This window comes from Phyllobates terribilis, unplaced genomic scaffold (genome assembly GCF_046119375.1).
Source record: "Phyllobates terribilis strain yellow unplaced genomic scaffold, ASM4611937v1 Scaffold_3__8_contigs__length_932513732, whole genome shotgun sequence".
In the NCBI taxonomy this organism is placed as follows: domain Eukaryota; kingdom Metazoa; phylum Chordata; class Amphibia; order Anura; family Dendrobatidae; genus Phyllobates; species Phyllobates terribilis.
Window position 1 is genome coordinate 342,775,764 of NW_027362763.1, and position 23,407 is coordinate 342,799,170.

Below are 23,407 nucleotides of genomic sequence, written 5' to 3' on the forward strand. Positions count from 1 at the left end.
GCTGGTCCTCGGTAGTTCCATTTGCTCTTGTATCTTCTGCTACCCATCCGGGTTCCAGTACCGTCAGCTGGTTCTCGGCAGTGCCTTTGGATTAGGTGCCTCCTTCTCGGTATCCAAGTTCCACCAACGTCTGCTGGTCCTTGGTAGTGCTTTCTGGCACAGGTACCTCCTGCTTAGTAACCGAGTTCCAGTAACATCAGCTGGTCCTCGGTAGTTCCATTGGCTCTTGTACCTTCTGCTACCCATCCGGGTTCCAGTACCGTCAGCTGGTCCTCGGTAGTTCCATTTGCTCTTGTATCTTCTGCTACCCATCCGGGTTCCAGTACCGTCAGCTGGTTCTCGGCAGTGCCTTTGGATTAGGTGCCTCCTTCTCGGTATCCAAGTTCCACCAACGTCTGCTGGTCCTTGGTAGTGCTTTCTGGCACAGGTACCTCCTGCTTAGTAACCGAGTTCCAGTAACATCAGCTGGTCCTCGGTAGTTCCATTGGCTCTTGTACCTTCTGCTACCCATCCGGGTTCCAGTACCGTCAGCTGGTCCTCGGTAGTTCCATTTGCTCTTGTATCTTCTGCTACCCATCCGGGTTCCAGTACCGTCAGCTGGTCCTCGGTAGTTCCATTTGCTCTTGTATCTTCTGCTACCCATCCGGGTTCCAGTACCGTCAGCTGGTTCTCGGCAGTGCCTTTGGATTAGGTGCCTCCTTCTCGGTATCCAAGTTCCACCAACGTCTGCTGGTCCTTGGTAGTGCTTTCTGGCACAGGTACCTCCTGCTTAGTAACCGAGTTCCAGTAACATCAGCTGGTCCTCGGTAGTTCCATTGGCTCTTGTACCTTCTGCTACCCATCCGGGTTCCAGTACCGTCAGCTGGTCCTCGGTAGTTCCATTTGCTCTTGTATCTTCTGCTACCCATCCGGGTTCCAGTACCGTCAGCTGGTTCTCGGCAGTGTCTTTGGCACGGGTACTCCCTCCTGCCCAGCCTGGTTCCAGCACGCCAGCTGTTTCCGGGTAGTGTCAACGTCACTTTGCCTCCAATGCGTTGTCCTGTCGTGTTGCGGTCGGGTTAGCCGACTCTATGGTGCCTGCAGTTTAGGTGACTCCTATGTGGGCTGCGGGATCTGGCAATGAAGGCTGGTTCCATAGTGCCAATAGGACAAGCACCCTCTGTAGGACTGTGGGTTTTGGTAACTGCGGCCGGCTCGCGGCCTTGAACTTTTTTTTTACATGGGTACCTTCTGCTACCCATCCGGGTTCCAGTACCGTCAGCTGGTTCTCGGCAGTGCCTTTGGATTAGGTGCCTCCTTCTCGGTATCCAAGTTCCACCAACGTCTGCTGGTCCTTGGTAGTGCTTTCTGGCACAGGTACCTCCTGCTTAGTAACCGAGTTCCAGTAACATCAGCTGGTCCTCGGTAGTTCCATTGGCTCTTGTACCTTCTGCTACCCATCCGGGTTCCAGTACCGTCAGCTGGTCCTCGGTAGTTCCATTTGCTCTTGTATCTTCTGCTACCCATCCGGGTTCCAGTACCGTCAGCTGGTTCTCGGCAGTGTCTTTGGCACGGGTACTCCCTCCTGCCCAGCCTGGTTCCAGCACGCCAGCTGTTTCCGGGTAGTGTCAACGTCACTTTGCCTCCAATGCGTTGTCCTGTCGTGTTGCGGTCGGGTTAGCCGACTCTATGGTGCCTGCAGTTTAGGTGACTCCTATGTGGGCTGCGGGATCTGGCAATGAAGGCTGGTTCCATAGTGCCAATAGGACAAGCACCCTCTGTAGGACTGTGGGTTTTGGTAACTGCGGCCGGCTCGCGGCCTTGAACTTTTTTTTTACATGGGTACCTTCTGCTACCCATCCGGGTTCCAGTACCGTCAGCTGGTTCTCGGCAGTGCCTTTGGATTAGGTGCCTCCTTCTCGGTATCCAAGTTCCACCAACGTCTGCTGGTCCTTGGTAGTGCTTTCTGGCACAGGTACCTCCTGCTTAGTAACCGAGTTCCAGTAACATCAGCTGGTCCTCGGTAGTTCCATTGGCTCTTGTACCTTCTGCTACCCATCCGGGTTCCAGTAACATCAGCTGGTCCTCGGTAGTTCCATTGGCTCTTGTACCTTCTGCTACCCATCCGGGTTCCAGTACCGTCAGCTGGTTCTCGGCAGTGCCTTTGGATTAGGTGCCTCCTTCTCGGTATCCAAGTTCCACCAACGTCTGCTGGTCCTTGGTAGTGCTTTCTGGCACAGGTACCTCCTGCTTAGTAACCGAGTTCCAGTAACATCAGCTGGTCCTCGGTAGTTCCATTGGCTCTTGTACCTTCTGCTATCCATCCGGGTTCCAGTACCGTCAGCTGGTCCTCGGTAGTTCCTCAGCTTTCTTGTACCTTCTGCTACATTTCCAAGTTCAAGCTTTTTGAAATGGTTCTTGGTAATCACTCTGGATCTCCCTGACGAGGACCCTGAAGACGAGGACCCTGAAGACCAACCCTAAGAAGACGAGGACCCCGAAGACAATGACCCTGAAGACGAGGACCCTGAAGACCACCCCGAAGAAGACGAGGACCCTGAAGACCACCCCGAAGAAGACGAGGACCCTGAAGACCACCCCGAAGAAGACGAGGACCCCGAAGACGAGGACCCAGAAGACCAACCCGAAGAAGACGAGGACCCCGAAGACGAGGACCCCCGAAGACGACGACCCTGAAGACCACCCCGAAGAAGACCAAGAAGATGACCCTGAAGAAGTTGACCAAGAAGACAAAGAAGAGAAGACAAGCACCAAGATACAGAAAAACAAGAGACAGAAAACCAAGAAGCAGAAATACAAGAAGCTGCAGAACAAAAAGCGGAAGAACATTAAGCATAAGACTAAAAATCAGAGCAAAAGATAATATCTAAATTATAAGCAGAAGATGACTAAGCAGTGTATGGGGGTGAGTCCGTTCCTCCTCGTGGTGCCCCTGGAAAAGACCTGCTGCTGCAGGCCAAACTGAACGCGGACAAATCCTGTTGTAAATCTTTTGTGACGGGCAGAACGAAAGGTGTAATGTCCAACCTTTTATAGATAACAACTACAGGAATGCCTGTCACAAATAAGAATATGATGAAGAAGAAGAATATGAAGAAGATGAAGAAGTAGAATATGAAGAATGTAAAAAAAAGAATAATACGAAGAAGGTGAAGAAGAAGAAGGTGAAGAAGAAGTGGATGAAAAAGATGCTGAGGATGATGAAGGAGAAAGTGTGGGAGAAGTAAAAAAGAAGGTGAAGAGCATGGAAGTAGTGAAACATAAATATCTGACAAAATATAAAAATACTTAACATAGTTAATATTTCCGTAACTCAGAACATAATAAAAAAATATTAATTCCTGCTATTCCATTTGACTGGGCTAAACCTCTATGCCTTTATTGTCTCCCCCACCTCCCCCAATACATTCTACATTATTCTTAGTTGTTTTCCTTCATGTAGAAATAACCTACAAGGAAAGAAAGGGTTTATTTTAATTCCGATATTTATGTCCCATTGACTTGCATTGGTTTCCGGTATCGGAATCGGCGATATCCGATACTTTTTCGGTATCGGTCCGATCCAATCCGATCCGATATTTCCCGATATCGGAAGGTATCGCTCAACACTAGTTATCATCTATCTTGTGGATAAGTGATAACTTGTTTTCATCGGAAATTCCCTTTTAAATCGGTTCTAATAATGTTGATGTTTCATTAATGGGATCATGCACTCTATTTGTTATCCCAATTCTTCTTTGAGGGCATGTTCCAGATTAATGGGTGGGCATAAGGTAAACATGGCAAAGTTTGGGCTAACCACAATAAGAAGGGAAGCTTGATTATTTTTCTGTAAATCCTTAAATTCATCTCTGCCCGCGGCGTGTCTCTGCCCGCGGCTGTCAGGGCATTCAGGGATTTCTAGTTTCATAGCAGCTGGAGCAACATAGGCTTCCCACTTGAGTTTTTCTGGGACATTTAGTCATTTATAACCATCAAAATGGTGTTAGGGTATGGGAACTGTTTATTGTATTTGTACCATAATCTATCCAGTAGATGTAATTTACAAGTGTAGAATTGAGAATATTATAATAAATACAGTATATCTCCCTTCTTAGCTTGAAAAAAACCCACTATTTTGGGATTTGCTAGCTGTAAAATGTTGGTATTGGGAAGCTTCTTTAAAGAAAAGTTGTCAGGATTATATTATTAATCAAACCAGTGGTATGGCTGTGTATGGTATAGAAAATCAATAAAAACCTATACTTTTTGTAATAATCAATCACTGAGAAATCAAGCTTGGAAGTCACTTGTAAATAAGCCTGGAAGTGCATTGGGGGTGTGCCCAAGCACTCGCAGAATACATCGACATGCTTATTTGCATGTGACTTCAGAGCTTGTTTTCTCAGTGATGGACTATTGGATTACCATGGGCTAGGTATCAATTTTCTAGCCATTCTATGACCTATACAGATATACTTCTAGTTTGATTAGTAAAATCAGAGTGAATGGTTTTCTTTAAATCATATACAGCTTTGATATGGTGTCGGTGATTTGAAGGCTGCATCACTTAATATAATGATATATTTAATTTAAAACTCATCTTGGTCTTTATTACATATACCAGCCATGCACGCTTCACACAGATCCCTCTCATGAGGCTTGGTTCTTATTATTTTGTGGTGCCTATTGTCTTGGTTGTCACTGTCAATCTTCTCATGATAACAATTTTTTTTTATTTTTAAAATGAGATTTTCCAGAACTGCTTCTAGACTTTTCACATTAAATGTGGGATTGATGAAGTTGTTATTGTCACATTCCCGACACAACTGGCTAAATGGACGTAGGAGAACAGTGCCTGTCTTGCTTTTTCCGAGACAATAGTGAAAGACAAGTGTGACTCGACTGGAGTTCCAAAAATGAGAGCACTTCAAGCAGGTGAAACTACAAAAAAAAGCATAATAATTACAACAGTGATCATTGTAATAAAGCTTTATTGTACCATATCGAGGTTGGTAAGGATCAACAGAGAATTTTCTTTTGGGATAAGTCTCTGGCACAATAACGAGCCAACCCAACAGAAGACCAGACTATTTGGAACCAATCACTTGCCACTGCAGATTTTTTTATTTTTAAATCATACATTTATTCCTTTAATTCCTAAGAGCTAATCTACTCTGGTAAGTCATTCCTCTTGTCTCAGACTGATGAAAAATCTAATTTGAGTACATTTTCAAACAATTGGTTGTCACACTTTAAGTCAACACACTAAGAAACTACTGTACGTGGAATATACTGCATTTGTCACATAAATGTAATGCTTCTGGATTATAACCCATGAGCCTGTGTTTTGTGGTAGGCTTCTCTCTCTGCCAAGCCACAGCAGACACACCTTTTCTCTGGGTGTTTAGGTTCTGTTATCCTGCCTGCAGTCGGCTTAGTATAACAGATGTTTCCATTAGTCTGCCCTATCACCTTTCGGGTGTGGCTTTATATTCTTTCCCCCTGCTGGTATTTCCTGCTGGTGATTGTCTCATTTGGGTGTCCAGCCATTCTGCTGTAGTTTAAAACCAGTCAGTGAAATTCCAGCTAGGGTTTATGTCTTTGCTGTTCTGTTCTTTACTCTGCACCTATCTTATGTCCCTTTTTAGGAAGTAGGCAGCAATTATTTCACAGTACGTACTTTATACTTTCTTTTGTATTTCGTGGTTTATATTATTCACTCTGGGATCTTTTCAGCACACTTTCCCTTTTGAAGGGAAGTTACAATCTGCTCTGCCCTCTGGTTCTTTAGGAGGAATGTGAAGCGCTCGACAGCCTTTCAGGCAGGACAGGTCCGAGTTGCCATCAATATAGACTGTGGTTAGGGTTATCTCAGCTCACACAGGATCCACTAGGGACTGCAGGGTCAGAATCTCTAGTCTGTACAGGAACCGGCACGGTCAGGTGCAGTTTTTTAGCTTTACCTATTTTCCCGAGTGAGTTGCTACACTTTCATAACAATAAACTATTATAATACTGCATGGACAGGTATGAATTCCTAATTGGCATTGTATTCGAAGGATCTACTTAGCTGCATTGACTCTTCAGGTAACTAATTAATTTCCTCTACAAAATCCCAATCACAATTCATCCTGATAATATTGTTATTTAAGATTATCTCTGAATGCACTGCAGGCATGATCATGTCACTATATTATGTCTGCTGTACGGAGTCTCAGTATTCATACTGCACAGACCCAAGCAGCATGCTGGGGAAAAGGGCAATGTTTATTTTTTTTCATTTCAGTGGTTGTGGGGGCCCTCATACATTAAGGGGCTGTGGGGCTCTCATACTAAGAGAGAGACTATAGGGGCACTAATACTGAGTGAGGTGCTGTGGGGGTCCCCATATTGAGTGAGGTACTATGGGGCCCTAATACTGAATGAGAAACTATTGGGGTTCTCATACTGAGGTGGTTTGGGGGCCCTCATTTTGAGTGAAGGTTATCATACTGAATGTAGACCATCATACTGAGTAAAGGTCTGTAGGAGCCATTATATTGAGTAGGGGCTGTGGGGCTCTCATAATGAATGAAGGACTATGAGGACCCTCCTATTGAGGTGCTGAGAAGGCCCTTATACTCAGTGAGGCACTATGGAGGCATTCATACTGAGTGAGTTTCTGTCAGGGTCCTCATACTGAGTGGAGGTTACCACACTAAGTGGAGACCATTTTGCTAAGTGAGGGGCTGTGGGAACGATTATACTCTGTGGGGGGACTGTGGTGCTATCAAGCTGAGTGGGGTGGCTATGGTTTCCATCATGCTTTGTGTGAGGCTACCATAGGTGCTGCAGAGGCCATGATACCGTGTGGGGTTATCGTACTGAATGGGGACTTTGGGAGTATCATACTCAATGTGGGCCATCATACTAAGTGGGTTCATCATACTAAGTGGGTGCATCATAGTAAGTGGGATCATCATACTAAGTGGGAGTCATCATAATGACAGGTCAACACACTGTGTGAGGGCCATGATAGTGTATGGGGTCATCATACTAAATGGAGACTTTAGGAGTATCATACTGAGTGTGGGCCATCATACTAAGGGGTGCATGATACTAAGTGGGAACCAACATAATCACAGGTCATCACACTTTTTGGAGGCCATGATGCAGTGTGTGGGGGAACTATGGAGACATCATACCAAGGGGGCAGAGCAATTAAGGGGGATAATGCTTCGGGATGTTGGAAACAATGTGTAGGGGAGCTGTTGGGGCATTTTTGGGAGCATCATATCCTAAAATGGCTATGAAAGAGATTTGTGTTCAAGAACACTAAGAGGCTTCAAGAGGGACATCATTACTGTATACATGCCACAATACATGTTCTTCTCCCCATTATAAAAGTTGAGGGATATGACCCTGCCTACTCCTCTGAATATTTTTTATTTGGGGGGGGGGAGTTGGCAATCAGAACTTTTGCTATGGAGCCCCATGATTTCTAAGTACTCCCCTGATCACCTGATAGAGTGCTTATATCTTCAAATATAATTAGGGGTAATGTAGGGGTCCATTTCCACAGGCAAATTTTCTGCCTGTAATGAGCACCAATCAAAGATATACAGTGGCATGTAAAAGTTTGGGCACCCCTGGTCAAAATTACTGTTATTGTGAACAGTTAAGCAAGTTGAAGATGTAATGATCTCTAAAAGACCTAAAGTTAAATATGACACATTTTATTTTCTTTGTATTTTAGGGAAAAAAAGTCACCTTTTACATTTTAAAACTTAAAAAAGGAAAAAGGCGCCAATGCAAAAGTTTGGTCACCCTGTATAGTTACTACCTTGTAGCACCCCCTTTTGATAATATCACAGCTTGTAAACACTTTTTGTAGCCAGCCAAGAGTCTTTCAATTCTTGTTTGAGGGATTTTCATCCATTCTTCCTTGGAAAATTCTACCAGTTCTGTGAGATTCCTGGGTCGTCTTGCATGAACTGCTATTTTGAGATCTAGCCACAGATTTCCAATGATGTTCAGATCAGGGGACTGTTAGGGCCATTGTAAAACCTTCAGCTTGCGCCTTTTGAGGTAGTCTATTGTGAATTTTGATGTGTGTTTAGGATCATTATCCATTTGTAGAAGCCATCCTCTTTTCAACTTCAGCTTTTTTACAGATGGTGTTATGTTTGCATCAAGAATTTGTTGAAATTTCATTGAATCCATTCTTCCCTCTACACGTGAAATGTTCCCCGTGCCATTGGCTGCAACACAACCCCAAAGCATGATTGATCCACCCCCATGCTTAATAGCTGGTGAGATGTTCTTTTCCTGAAATTTTGTGCCTTTTTTTCTCCATACTTTTGATCATTGTGGCCAAAGAGTTCTATTTTATCCTCATCGGTCCACAGAACTGGTTTCCAAAATGCATCAGGCTTGTTTAGATTGTCTTTTGCATATTTCTAATGCAAGGTGGGGATGCAGGAGAGGTTTTCTTCTGATGATCCTTCCATGAAGACCATATTTGTGCAGATGTCTCTGAACAGCAGAACAATGTAGAACAACTCCAGAGCATGCTTATTTTTTTAAGGCCTTTTGCAGTCAAGCGAAGGTTCTGATTTGCCTCTCTAGCAATCCTATGAGCAGCTCTAATTGAAATTTTGCTAGGTCTTCCATACCTTATCTTGATGGCCACTGTACCCGTTAACTGATATTTCTTAATTACATTTTGAACTGAAGAAAGAGCAACTTGAAAATGCTTTGCTATCTTATTATAGCCTTCTCCTGCTATGTGGGCCTCAGCTATTCTCATTTTCAGAATGCTAGGCAGCTGCTTGGAAGAACTTATGGCTGCTGTTTATTGGCACAAGGTTAGAGGAGGCTGGGTTTTTATAAAGCTCGGAAATTTGCATCACCTGGCCCTATCCTAACGGGGATACTGAACAAGCCATAACCCTAACAGGCTAACTAAGGTCTGAAAACTTGGTCAAAGTTATCTGAGCACACAAATCTCCAAGGGTGCCCAAACTTTTGCATCCGCCCATTTTCCTTTTTGTATTTTTTAAAATGTAAAAGATGACAGCATATATATATATTTTTTCCTAAATTACAATTTAAATGTGTCATATTTAACTTTAGTCCTTTTAGAGATGATTTCATCTTCAGTTTGCTTAACTGTTCACAATAACAGTAATTTTGGCCAGGGGTGCCCAAACTTTTACATGCCACTGTAGAAAGTCAATCAGTGCTCTCTTTGATTAAAACTTTCATGAACAATGATTGTGATGGAGTTCACATGAGTTATGGTTTGAAAAGTGATTCTGTGAGTCAAAGGAACCAACCAGTTAATTTTTCTTTAACAATTGTTTCCCTGGGTAAAAGTGTTTGGGTGAAGATGAATTCCTGTGATTATAAATGAAAGTAGAGAACGTGTATATCGACACTACCGCTTCCTGGGGATGCTCTTGTTTTAGATGGTTCTAATAGACTGGAGTCCTATATGAAAAAGGTGCTGTAAGAATCTCTCTGAAAAATCAGCATGTGTGAAAATCTTGTATAAGAGATAGAGAGGGCACTCACCATATCTTCGATAAAAGCGACATGCGTAATTGCTATTACAGGAAATGGAGTTGGAGCTAAGCCTAATAAAGTAATTTTTTTAAGACATAGCGAGTGCCCTCTCTATATCTTATACAAGATTTTCAATTCCTGTGGTCATCAATGCGAAGGAAATGAGAGGAGGGGAATGGATAATAATAATAATAATCTTTATTTTTATATAGCGCTAACATATTCCGCAGCGCTTTACATACATTATCGTCGCTGTCCCCATCGGGGCTCACAATCTAGATTCCCTATCAGTATGTCTTTGGAGTGTGGGAGGAAACCGGAGAACCCAGAGGAAACCCACGCAAACACAGGGAGAACATACAAACTCCTTGCAGATGTTGTCCTTGGTGGGATCAGGGGTGTAAGGGGTGTGTGTATATAATTAATTTCACTACATATATAATGATATTGTTAAAAGCTCTGCAATTTGGTGCAATACCACCAAAGTATGTTAGCTTGGATTAGAAGAGTCACCATTAGTGTTAAATTCAGACTTCTGAGCCTGAACAGTTTATTTTCTCTTCTCTTTGTGAAGGGGAGTGAATATGTGTTATAGCCACTAGAGGGGGTAATTGCTCAGTATAATATTTACCTGCCAAACTTTGTAGTTTGTGAGATCTTCCACTTTTTCTGTTTCTGCTCTTCATTCAGACTGTTTTCCAAACTGTAGTTGAATTGCAGAATCCACCTTTTTCCATATCTTTCTTGTAAGTCTTTTTTTTGCAGTCGTTCAAATGTATCAATCCAGATATTTCCAGATGATCTTCCAGCCATTGCTCTAAAATAATTAACAACTGAAGAGCTGAAGAAAATGCAGTCCCAGGATTTTGCTATACTTATATATCATTAAAAATATCATCACTTGATCAATAGCTACTTAATTCATTCACCATTTCAATTATACAAATCTATGTACATAATTCTAGTGCAAATAATTAATCAAAGTTATATGCAAACTGAGGGCCCGTTTAGCCATGCTGACTGTGGCAGTTAAATATAAGCAGTCATTTAATGGCCTGTTTATATATGACAACCAGAATTGTTTGCACAGATAGTGATTGGAGTATCATGTGTATAAAATATCATGATTATCATCTGCCTATCATGTACTGCCAAGAATTATAATTTTAAGGTGCACATGTACAATCCAATCATCTGGCGACTGAGCATTTTACATGTTTGTTGGATGATTGGTGGAGTGTTTGCACAATCTGAAAATGGGTGAATACTCTTTGCTCCCGATTACTGGTTCGTCTAAATGAGCCTTTCTGCACCCCCCACCACCTAGCTTTTATTAATTATCATTTCAAGAGAATAAGAGATGAGTTGGAGCTCCAATTGAAGCTGATAAAGACTGAAAGATGACGGTGCCAAGCAGCGTCGGACTGGAGTACCCTGGGCCCACCACAGAAAATCATTCTTGGTGCCCACTATGTAGCTACATAGAAATAAGCACAAGACCTCCAATTGTGTGGTAAAACATGCTAACATCAGGGTATAATATTCGTCCTGACGAAGCCACTTTGGTGAAACGCGCGTCGAGGCGCGCTGTCCATTCCCCTCTGCAGACTCTCCACACTTGGTCATCGCTATGTCCCAAGGTAATGTGTGACTATCTTGATTACTATATATTCACGTGATCTAAGCAGGCCGCCTTAGACACGCTGATCTGCTTGCCATGCTGTATGTCTAATTTTAGACCCACAGCCTGGGTGTCTCTCCAACAAGTCGGACACAGACTACATTGCTTGACTATATACAACACCTGGGTACATATCTTGTGGATATATCTGCAGTTGGGCTAAGGTTTTCTTCTTTTTCCCTGGGGTATTTTCGACTGTACCCCCTATCCGGCCTCTCATCCCAGTCACCCTTTTATGTTATTTACCGCTGTATATCACATGATGTACTTTGTATAATAAAGATACAGTATTTTGCAATAATAGCTATATTTCTGGCCGTTATTTGACTGAGAGTGATGTCCTTTATATATTAGCAGGATTCCTATCACATTTCTCTTTCTTTTTTTGGGATGTTTAGATTTTGATTGCGAGCTCTTTCTATTGGTTTATATAATATAAGGATGTACACTTCTTAATGTTATAGAAAGAGCTGGCACCCACATTTTGGTGCAAATTCAAAGATAAATGTCCCTTGATGTTTATTAGCCACGAAACCAATGCTTTATAGCACCAACACAGTTGATGAGATTTTATGACATTTCATCCATATGCTGAGAAAATCCACGGTGTGAATTGACTGGCGCTGCAAATTTGATATGAACAATATGTCAATTTATGCTGCAGATATCCACCACCAATTTCATCCTTTACTATACAAAGGATGAAGTCAGTGGTAAAGGTGCATCATTGTGTAGTAGTAAATGCAGCAATATCTGCACAATATGTGCTAGGATGTTACTGCTGTAAATTTGCTGTGGGAAAAATAAATTCTGCAACAAATACATTATGTGAATGTACCCACTAATAGTGGTGGAGGCCTTAAATCAGTTATGTACGGTGTTAGGAGTGACATCGAAAGAGAACTTTCCCTCACATCCCCCATACACTTTTTACGAAAATATCTCTGCCACCTATAAGTCCATAACTTTTTATAAAGGGTTTCATTTTGTAAGTGGTGGAGGAAGAATACCTTCAGTCACTCAGAGGTGATACAGGGAGAGGGCTCAGTCAGTCAGTGGTGATACAGGGAGAGGGGATCAGTCAGGGGTGATACAGGGGGAAGGGGGCTCAGTCAGTCAGGGGTGATACAGGGAGAAGGGGCTCAGTCAGTCAGGGGTGATAAAGGGATAAGGGGCTTAGATAGTCAGGGGTGATATAGGGAGAAGAGGCTCAGTAAGGGTTGATACAGGGGGAGGCCCTCAGATGAATGTATTTCTATGGGGTCATGCACATGTGTGCTTTCTTTTTTCCTTGGACAGAGTCTGTCTGAGTAAAAAATCACAGCATGCTCAATTTGCATCCAATATTCAGATCACACATGACCATGCAAGTCAATGAGTCCATGGAAAAAATCGGACTGCACTCGGATGACATTTGAGTGCAGTCCAATTTTTATGGACTGTCAGACTGGAGAGGATGGAGATTTTTTTTTCCATCTTCTCCACATCCAACAAAATCGGATCACACTATGGCCACACTGATCAAACTCTAATCAGAGTTTGATCAGATTGTGATTAGCATAATCGGCCTGATTCTCTCAGATGAGAGAAAATACGCTGGTGTGACTCTAGCCTAAGGATAGGTCATCAGTAACTAAACAGGGATAGGCGGATTAAAGTGGAGGTAATCTGGGATACCATCCTGGGGTTCGAGCCTCTGGAGTGCCCATGGCCAGAATGCCCTCATTATGTTTTGTGTGCCACCGTCGGCGGTTCATATCTCAGAGCAGGGAGCTCTCCTGAAGCTCTGCTGACACATAATGGCCACGCAGCTCCAGGAGAGCTCCTATTGCCTTTTCTGTGAAGCCATCACACCAGCATGTACAGTCATGGCCAAAAATATTGAGAATGAGACAAATAGTAATTTTTCCAAAGTTTACTGCTTCATTTTTTGTAATGGCAATTTGCATATACTCTTGAATGTCAAAGAGTGATCAGCTTAACAGCAATTACTGTACTTGCAAAGTCAATATTTGCCCAGAAAATGAACTTTAACCCCCAAAACACATTTCAACATCATTGCAGTCCTGCCTTAAAAGGAGCAGCTAACATCGTTTTAGTGACTGATCCATTAACACAGGTGTGGGTGTTGATGAGGACAGGGCTGGCGATCAATCAGTCATGATTAAGTAAGAATGACATCACTGGACACTTTAAAAGGAGGCTGGTTCTTGGTATCATTGTTTCTCTTCAGTTAATCATGGTTAGCTCTAAAGAAACACGTGCAGCCATCATTGCACTGCACAAAAATGGCCTAACAGGGAAGAGTATCGCAGCTACAAAGATTGCACCTCAGTCAACAATCTATCGCATCATCAAGAACTTCAAGGAGAGAGCTTCCATTGTTGTCAAAAAGGCTCCAGGGCGCCCAAGAAAGACCAGCAAGCGCCAGGACCGTATCTTAAAACTGTTTCAGCTGCGGGATCGGACTACCAGCAGTGCCGAGCTTGCTCAGGAATGGCAGCAGGCTGGTGTGAGTGCTTCTGCACGCACTGTGAGGCGGAGACTCTTTGAGCAAGGGCTGATTTCAAGGAGGGCAGCAAAGAAGCCACTTCTCTCCAGAAAAAACATCAGGGACCGACTGATATTCTGCAAAAGGTACAGGGAGTGGACTGCTGAGGACTGGGGCAAAGTCATTTTCTCTGATGAATCCCCTTTTCGATTGTTTGGGACATCTGGAAAACAGCTTATTCGGAGAAGAGGTGAGCGCTACCACCAGTCTTGTCTCATGCCAACTGTAAAGCATCCTGAAACCATTCATGTGTGGGGTTGCTTCTCAGCCAAGGGAATCGGCTCACTCACAGTCTTGCCTTAAAAACACAGCCATGAATAAAGAATGGTACCAGAATGTCCTCCAAGAGCAACTTATCCCAATCGTCCAAGAGCAGTTTGGCGCCGAACAATGCCTTTTCCAGCATGATGGAGCACCTTGCCATAAAGCAAAGGTGATAACTAAATGGCTCATGGAACAAAACATAGAGAATTTGGGTCCATGGCCTGGAAACTCCCCAGATCTTAATCCCATTGAGAACTTGTGGTCAATCATCAAGAGACGGGTGGACAAACAAAAACCAACAAATTCTGGCAAAATGCAAGCATTGATTATGCAAGAATGGACTGCTATCAGTCAGGATTTGGTACAAAAGTTGATTGAGAGCATGCCAGGGAGAATTACAGAGGTCTTGAAGAAAAAGGGGCAACACTGCAAATATTGACTTGCTGCATTAACTCATTCTAACTGTCAATATAACCTATTGGTACTCATAATATGATTGCAATTATATTTCTGTATGTGACATAAACATCAGACAAACACTAATAAAAACCAGAGGCCAGCAGATCATGTGAAAATATAATTTTGGTGTCATTCTCAATACTTTTGGCCATGACTGTACGCACCGGCCACAAGAAGAACTGGAACTGCAGAAGATCATTCGGAGAAGTATTAAAAACATTTTTTTTTTCAATAAAATGAATGAAATTGGGTAGGAAAGTGGAAATTATAATGAATAGAAGGTTGGTGGTGGGAGAGATGAAATTATAATGAATTGAGGGTGTGGATGTGAGAGAGGACATGACATAATGAATTATGGGGTAGGTGGGCATGTAAATATAATGAATTGGAGGAGCATGCAATTATAATGAATTGGGGGAGGTGTACAGTAGTGGGGCATTTAGGATGCTGGAGAGTGACTGGTAGTAAATTGGGGGCAAGAGTACAGGCAGGGGCGTACATAGGAATCATGGGGCTCCATAGCAGAAGTTCTAATTGGGACCCCCCAAAAAAAAAATGTAAAAATGTAAATAATTGTCGGGGTCACAGAAGAGCAGACCTCACAACCTTCCAGCCTTTACATAGTAATTTTCCCCCTGCTGAAATCCTAGATCCCTTTTTCATTGCCCATAAAGTGTGGTGCCAACAAAAGTGCCCCCCAAACACGGTATGATACCCCCATGGTGAATTCCTCCACATGCGCAGTATAATAACCCTACTGTACCCCACCTCAACTCCGAGGGTAAAGTATGATGACACCAACACAGTATGATCCCCCAACTGCCCCACACCTCTCCACACTCCCTAGAGTACAATGCACTCGCCATGGTCCTCCACACAGTATAAGACTCTCGCCATGGTCCTCCATGCAGTATAATACACTCCCCATGGTACTCCACGCAGTATAGTGCACTCTCTCGTGGTCCTCCACGCAGTATAATGCACTCCCTCGTGGTCCTCCACGCAGTACAATGCACTCCCCGTGGTCCTCCACACAGTATAATGCACTCCCACATGGTCCTCCACACAGTACAATGCACTCCCCGTGGTCCTCTACACAGTATAATGCACTCCCACATGGTCCTCCCCACACAGTACAATGCACTCCCCGTGGTCCTCCACACAGTACTATGCACTCCCACATGGTCCTCCACACAATACAATGCACTCCCCCATGGTCCTCCACACAGTACAATGCACTCCCCCATTGTTCTCGACACAGTACAATGAACTCCCCCTTGGTCCTCCACACAGTACAATGCACTCCCCCATGGTCCTCCACACAGTACAATGCACTCCCCCATGGTCCTCCACACAGTACAATGCACTCCCCCATGGTCCTCCACACAGTATAAGACACTCGCCATGGTCCTCCACTCAGTATAATGCATTCCCCCATGGTCCTGTACGCAGTATAATGCAGCCACCATAGGGTAAAATGCAGGCCCCCCCCCACCCGTAGGGTAAAATGCAGCCCCAGAGTGATTTAAAAATAAATACATACTTACCGCTCCTCATTCCCCGCTGCTTCAGTCTCTGCAGCTCATCACCTCAGCAACTGCTAGCTCCTCTTTCTGACACAGCGTGGAGCGTCATCGTGCTGCTGCGTCAGACGCAGAGGAGGAATGATGGGAGAGGAAGTGTCACATGATGCTCCCTCCTCCAGGTTTTCGTGGGCCCTGGGTGAAAGAGTCTCAGTGGCCCCTTTAACGCATCCAACCATTCATGATGCACAGATACAGCAGAGAAATTATAGATATATATATATAGTACAATGCCAAAAATTTCACTGACTTCTTACATTTCATGAGTGATATCTATTGTAAATTCTATAATAGCTCAGAAACCAGTGAATCCTCACAGCGCACAGTGCAGACCGGACAGTATAGTCCTCCATACAGTGTTATGGCACCACTAAGTCCTCCATACAATATTATGGGCACCACAAAGTCCTCCATACAGTATTATGAGCCCCATATAATGCTCCATACAAAATACTGGATCCCATATAATGCACCATAGAGAATACTGCCTGGTCCCCATGTAATGCCCCATGCAGGCTGGGCCCCATTTAATGCCATATGCAGGCTGGACCCCATGTAATGCCCCATGCCTCCTGGGCCCCACACAGAGCCCCCACAAGCCCGCTGCATCCCCCCCGGGGCCCCCACAAGCCCGCTGCATCCCGCCCGGGGTCCCCACAAGCCCACTGCATCCCCCCACCCCGGGCCCCCACAAGCCTGCTCCAACCCCCCAAGGGCCCCCACAAGCCTGCAGCATCCCCCCCAGAGCACCCACAAGCCCGCAGCATCCCCCCAAGGGCCCCCACAAGCCCACAGCATCCCCCCCAGGGCCCCATAAGCCCGCAGCATCCCCCCAGAGCAACCACAAGCCTGCAGCATCACCCCAAGGGCCCCCACAAGCCCACAGCATCCCCCCAGGGCCCCACAAGCCCACAGCATCCCCCCAGGGCCCCACAAGCATCCCCCCCAGGGCCCCACAAGCCCGCAGAATCCTCCCCAGGGCCCCACAAGCCCGCAGAATCGCCCCAGGGCCTCCACAAGTCCACAGCATCCCCCCAGAGCACCCACAAGCCCACAGCATCCCCCCAGGGCCCCACAAGCCCACAGCATTCCCCCCATGGCCCCACAAGCCTGCAGAATCCCCCCCAGGGCCCCACAAGCCCACAGTATCCCCCCCAGGGCCCCCACAAGCCCATAGCATCCCCCCCAGGGCCCCACAAGCCCACAGCATCTCCCCAGAGAACCCACAAGCCCACAGCATCCCCCCAGGGCCCCACAAGCCCACAGCATCCCCCCCAGGGCCCCACAAGCTCGCAGCATCCCATGCTTTATTCCCCAGAGCCCCCTAAGATCTCCACAAGCATTAATTAACCCCACCAGACTGCCCTCCAGCATTAACCCCCCCCCCCCCAAATCTTTCACTCCCAAGTATAAAGCCCCTTCACTCCAAAAACAACAAGAAGAAAAGACATCAGACTTGCAATTAATAGAACAATCTCCTGTTTCTCAGCTTAGGATACTGACCTCCTCCTGTAGCTTCACCGGCAGCTCTGTCTCTGCATGAGACTCTGGCGTCTGGTGCTGAACTAGAACACATCCCCGGAAATTACATCATACCTGGAAGGAGCCCATACATTCTAGCTTCTAGGGCACAGGAAGAGGTAAGTATTGTGCCGACCGGGGCCCTGAGCAGGCGGGGGGGCCCATAGCGTGACGGGATGCCCGACGGCGAGTAAGCCCCCCCCGCCTGCTCAGGGCCCCGCCACTTGCCTGGGTGCAGGAGGGGCACCCGATGCGGGGGTACACAGTGCAGGCGACTGCTATGGGGCCCCCCCCAGCTCACGGCCCCCATAGCAGTCGCGTGGCCTGCCGCCATTGGCGGGACGCCACTAAGTGCAGGGGCTAATTAATTTATATATTTATTGGGCATTGAAAAATTTCTAATTACAGTTAACTATGCACAGTGGTGGATTATCAATTTACATTTGTAATGGTGGGTTGCATGACAGTTAATTATATATTAATGATTGAGTGTGTGGACAGGTGTCTTTAACACAGGTAACAAGTTCAAATAGGTGCAATTAATACAGGTAATGAGTGCAGAGTAGGAGGGCTTCTTAAAGAAAAGCTAACAGGTCTGTGAGAGCCAGAATTCTTGCTGGTTGGTAGGTGTGATTATTATTATTATTATTATTATTATTATTTATTTATATGGCAGCATTGATTTCATGGTGCTGTACATGAGAAAGGGTTACATACAAAATAAAGATTTTATTTAGTCTGTGTGCCCACGATGTGGATTTAATGCGTTTCCGCGGCGCCATTTCCGCCGCGAAAACGCATTAAAAATGCATGTTAAGTTGTCTGCCATTTTTCCCAATGATAATCGGCATGTGCTTTGCACATGCTGCAGAAATTTCCGCTGCGGATTATCATTGCGGAAAAACCCGCAGCACAACCATTTCTTGTGTGTAAACGCGGTGAAATCGCCGCCATCGACTTGCATTGAACCGCATAACATCCACATGTATGCATGCGGATGTTATGCGGTTCAATGTGCGGATGGTACCAGGGTCTGGAGAAGATGAGACTCTCCTCCAGACCCGGGTACCATTAGTAAAAAAAAGAATTAAAACGTAAAAAATAAAAAAAACATTATACTTACCTCTCCAGTGGCCCCCGGTCTCCTTCACCGGTGGCGTCCTCTGTCCTCGGCGTCCTGCGGTGTTCTGAAAGGACCTGCGATGACGTCATTTAGTCATGTGATGGTCACTCGTCTACTGATGTCAGCGGTCACGTGACCTGTCAGCCGACTAAATTACGTCAGCGCAGGTCGCTTCAGAACACAGCAGGACGCCGAGGACAGAGGACGCCACCAGAGAAGGAGACCGGGGGCCACTGGTGAGGTAAATATAATGTTTTTTTTTATTTTTTACGTTTTTATTCTTTTTTTTACTATTGATGCTACATTTAAAGCAGCATAAGTTGGTCAGGCAATATAAATCCATGCCAGTTGCACGGATTTATATTGTGTGACCAACTTGTCAAGAACTTTTCCAAGTGATGCTCAAAATCGCTTGGAAAAAGCTTGAAAAAATGCACGAGGAAATGCATGCAAAAACGCTTAAAAAACGCTTCTCCCTGGCAGAAAAAACGCATGTAAAATCCGCATGCGTTTTTTCTGCCAAGTAGATGAAGAAATGCTCAGAAAAATTTCTGCTTCATTTCTGCATCGTGGGCACATAGCCTAACAGTAACAAATAAACAATGATAGAGGGAAGAAGACCCTGCTCTTGTGGGCTTACATTCTACAATATGGATGGGGAAGGAGATAGTAGGTGGGGGGTTGTAGCAGCTCCGGTGTTGGTGAGGTGCAGGTCCAGTGTTGGTAAGGCAGCAGCTCCAGTGGTGTTGAGGAGGCAGCGGGGTCATGGCAGGCTGCAGGCTTTCTTGAAGAGATGGGTTTTCATGTTCCGTGTGAATGATCCGAGTGTGGTGTGATCAAATACTTACAGTGGTGTGAAAAAATGTTTGCCCCCTTCCTGATTTTTTATTCTTTTGTATGTTTGTCACACTTAAGGCCCTGTCACACATAACGAGATCGCTAGCGACATCGTTACTACGTCACGGTTTTGAGATCGCTGGAGAGATCGTTGGGAAGCCGTCAAACATGCAGAACTTGCCAACGATTTCGGCCGCCCCAGCGATCTATCTAACGATCTCGTTGGTCGTTGGGGCGCTTTCACACAGCAGCTATTTCAATGATCCACACCTTGATAGGGACTGTACTGTGTCACAAAGGCGTGCATAAAATTACTTTTCCGCGCCCCCTCATCACCGATGGGTGGACGCTACTGCGTTCTGATTGGCGGCAGGTTTAAAATAAGGCGACGTTGCAGCAATTCCGTTCCTTTGTTCCTATCTGCGCTCTGCTTTCGGATCGTAGCAGTGTTCTCCGGGCAAGATTCGTTCATCTGGGATTTGTTAAGGCCCTGTCAGCGTCCTGATTTTTGGATCCTAGTAGCGTTCTACAGCTGTGATTCCATTCATCTGGGCTTTGTTCCTGACAAGCGTTCTGGTTTGTGGATTTTCTTCAGCTGTGACTCAAAATCGATTTTTTGGCTCTTCAGGCAGCTATATTGCTTTGTTTATACGGTAAGTTATTTTAGTGGGGTTTTGCCACACCCAACAAGTGTACATTTGCTTATGCATCGGAGGCCATTTTTAAGGGGGTCGACAAATGGTGTGCAGTATTTTTTATTATGTTTTAAAATGTTTAATGTATGCTCACTGTATACTATCCTTTTTCAGATGGCTTTCAAAAGTGAAGAGTTTGTGAGGGAAATGATTGACCTCTACCGCTCCCTGCCGTGCCTTTGGCAAATAAAATCAACAGACTACTGCAATAGAGAGAAAAAGAGGGAGGCATACCAGCAATTGATTGCCCTCTTTAAAAGGCATGGCCCCAACGAGAAGGTGGATGAAGAGCTGGTGAAAAGCAAAATCCAGGGTCTACGCACCGTATATAAGAAAGAACTCAACCGGGTGGAGAAGTCAAAGAAGTCGGATACCGGCACAAATGAGGTTTATGTGCCAACATTATGGTATTATGACTTGCTTGCCTTCACCCGTGACCAGGAGCTACCTCGGCGAATGGCGTGTACGATGCGGCCGACCCCGGAAGAAGACCCCGACATCCGGACTGACTCCCCTGTTGAAGATGTAAGTACCTTCTTTGCTTCCTTGTAAATAGCATTTATACTTTCCATGTACATGCCATAGTTTAGCCGCCCCTCATATTTGTTTTTTAGTGCATGTGTACCCATGCTGGTCATAACATACCTGCTGGATGTTGTAACCAAATCTTAACTTTAATTTTGTGTTCCCACAGCACCATCGGCAAGATGACGACATCCCAGCTACGGAACGTGGTATGGAGGAGGCGAGTGTGCTGTCAAGGAATGAGGAACCTATGGCATTGGCAAATGAAGACCCTATGGCCTCTACAAGTGAAGACCTTGTGCCTCGGCGACAAAGAAAATCAAGAAAAAGAAAGGCCAGCTTGCCGCCATCGCCAGATCTAATATCTCTGGCGAACAAGATTCTACTGCTGCAGACCCAGGCCAAGCGGGACAGCTTTGCAACATTTGCTGGCGAGAGACTACAGAGGCTGGATGACCGACAGAGGGCGCACGCAGAAAGGGTCATGTTTGAGACTTTAAATAAAGCGGCAGCCGGTGAACTTAATGAAACTTCTACTGTACATACTCTGATCGACCCTGGCCCTTTTCAACAACATTCTTGGACCCATATGCCGGACCCACTTCGCAGCACACCAGTGCAGAGGATCCGGCATCCACAAAGCCTTGTCCCCCCCCCCACAGTATCCCATGTGTTCGGATTCTTTTGTTTCCCCCAGGCATGGATACACAAATACAGGCAATCGATATGAAGAACTGTAGTGATGTTTCATTTCAATTTTTGTTATCATTTTGTAAATATTGTTAATTTAATATTTATTTAAATTGTTAAAATTGTTCACATTTTTGTTTGTTTATAAAAAAATGTTTTATTGTCCTCTTTTTTAACTTTACCCCTGCCCTCTGATCTCCCCCTGATTGAAATAAAAATGTTTTTTTGTTGTCTTATTTTCTGCTTTACCTCTTCCCGAGGGTGGGACCCCTCACCCCTGCCCTCCGATCCCTTCCCAATCTCCGTTCCCTCCCCTCCATTCCCTACCCTCTATTCCCATCCCTGCTCTCCGCTGGTGATCACCTCCTCCCCTTCTCATCTTCCCGCTCCAGGCTTCATCACCTGTCTTCAGTCTTCTCCCTGTGTCCTCTGGTCTTCTTCACAGCTGGTCTTCTTCCCCTCCTCTTCCTACTTCCCTTGTTTTAGTCTTTGGGGTCAAAGTCATGGTGCACTGTATGGCAATGATCTGCCATACCATGCACCATGAGTCTGACTCTGATTATAGGTTGCATATACTAGATTCTTGATAGGGCGTTGATCCAGGGAACTAGTCTGATTGCCGTATGTGGAGTCAGGAAGGAATTTTTTTCCCCGAAACGGAGCATGGGGTTTTTTTTGCCTTCCTCTGGATCAACATGTTAGGTCTTCCTTCAACTTTTCATACTATGTTACTATTCTTTCATATTCTTTCCTCTTCTCTCTTCTTCTTGAATTAGCAGGCGGCTATGAAAGCCGACTTCAGACGGCTTTCCTGCCCCCACACAAAATCAGCTGATAACCTCAATTAGCAGGCGGCTATGAAAGCCGACTTCAGACGGCTTTCCTGCCCGCATACAACATCAGCTGATAACCTCAATTAGCAGGCGGCTATGAAAGCCGACTTCAGACGGCTTTCCTGCCCCTGCACAACTTCAGCTCATAACCTCAATTAGCAGGCGACTATGAAAGCCGACTTCGGAGTCGACTTTCCTGCCCCCGCACAACATCAGCTGATAACATCAATTAGCAGGCGGCTATGAAAGTCAACTTCAGACGACTTTGCTGCCCCCACACAACTTCAGCTGATAACATCAATTAACAGGAGGGTGTGAAAGCCGACTTTGGAGTCGGCTTTCCTGCCCCCGCACTGCTCGTCAGGCAGTATCACACAGGATAGGATTAGATACACAACTTGTCAGGCAGTAACACACAGGATAGGATTAGATACACAACTCGTCAGGCAGTATCACACAGGATAGGATTAGATACACGACTCAGCAGACAGTATCGCAAAGAATAGGATTAGATACACAACTCGTCAGGCAGTATCACACAGGATAGGATTAGATACACAACTCGTCAGGCAGTATCACACAGGATAGGATTAGATACACAACTCGTCAGGCAGTATCACACAGGATAGGATTAGATACACGACTCAGCAGACAGTATCACACAGGATAGGATTAAATACACTACTCAGCAGACAGTATCACACAGGATAGGATTAGATACACAACTCTTCAGGCAGTATCACACAGGATAGGATTAGATACACGACTCAGCAGACAGTATCACAAAGAATTGGATTAGATACACAACTCGTCAGGCAGTATCACACAGGATAGGGTTAGATACACAACTCGTCAGGCAGTATCACACAGGATAGGATTAGATACACAACTCAGCAGACAGTATTCGGAGTTGGCTTTCCTGCCCCCGCACAACATCAGCTGATAACCTCAATTAGCCCGCAGGCACAGACCCCGTAAGTATCGCGGCTCTTTCCAGCAGCCGCGGACATCAGCGCTGTAGTGCAGTGTATTGCCGCGCAGAGACCGGCTCTCTGCACAGCAACACCAGTGCCAGCCGCTGGCCTATCAGAGGCCAGCAGCGGACATCTGCATCCCA

At 45.3% G+C, this 23,407-nt stretch overlaps 2 protein-coding genes across 2 annotated transcripts in view; one reads left to right on the plus strand and one right to left on the minus strand.

Moving 5' to 3' along the window:
- Window positions 1-3,616: 3,616 nt before the first annotated feature.
- LOC141258100 (receptor-transporting protein 3-like) overlaps window positions 3,617-23,407 on the minus strand; it is a 40,831-nt gene continuing 21,040 nt past the window's right edge. Inside the window, exons 4-5 of the mRNA XM_073673104.1 lie at window positions 10,160-10,345; window positions 3,617-4,923 (exon numbers count right to left, since the gene is read on the minus strand). Coding sequence (XP_073529205.1) covers window positions 4,572-4,923; window positions 10,160-10,341 — 534 coding nt within the window. The 5' untranslated portion in view covers window positions 10,342-10,345 and the 3' untranslated portion in view covers window positions 3,617-4,571. The remainder of the gene's footprint in view (window positions 4,924-10,159; window positions 10,346-23,407) is intronic.
- On the plus strand, window positions 20,357-21,497 carry LOC141258544 (uncharacterized). Its single transcript, XM_073673522.1, has 2 exons — window positions 20,357-20,767; window positions 20,937-21,497. Exons 1-2 carry the CDS (start codon window positions 20,357-20,359, stop codon window positions 21,495-21,497), a joined length of 972 nt encoding a protein of 323 aa, XP_073529623.1.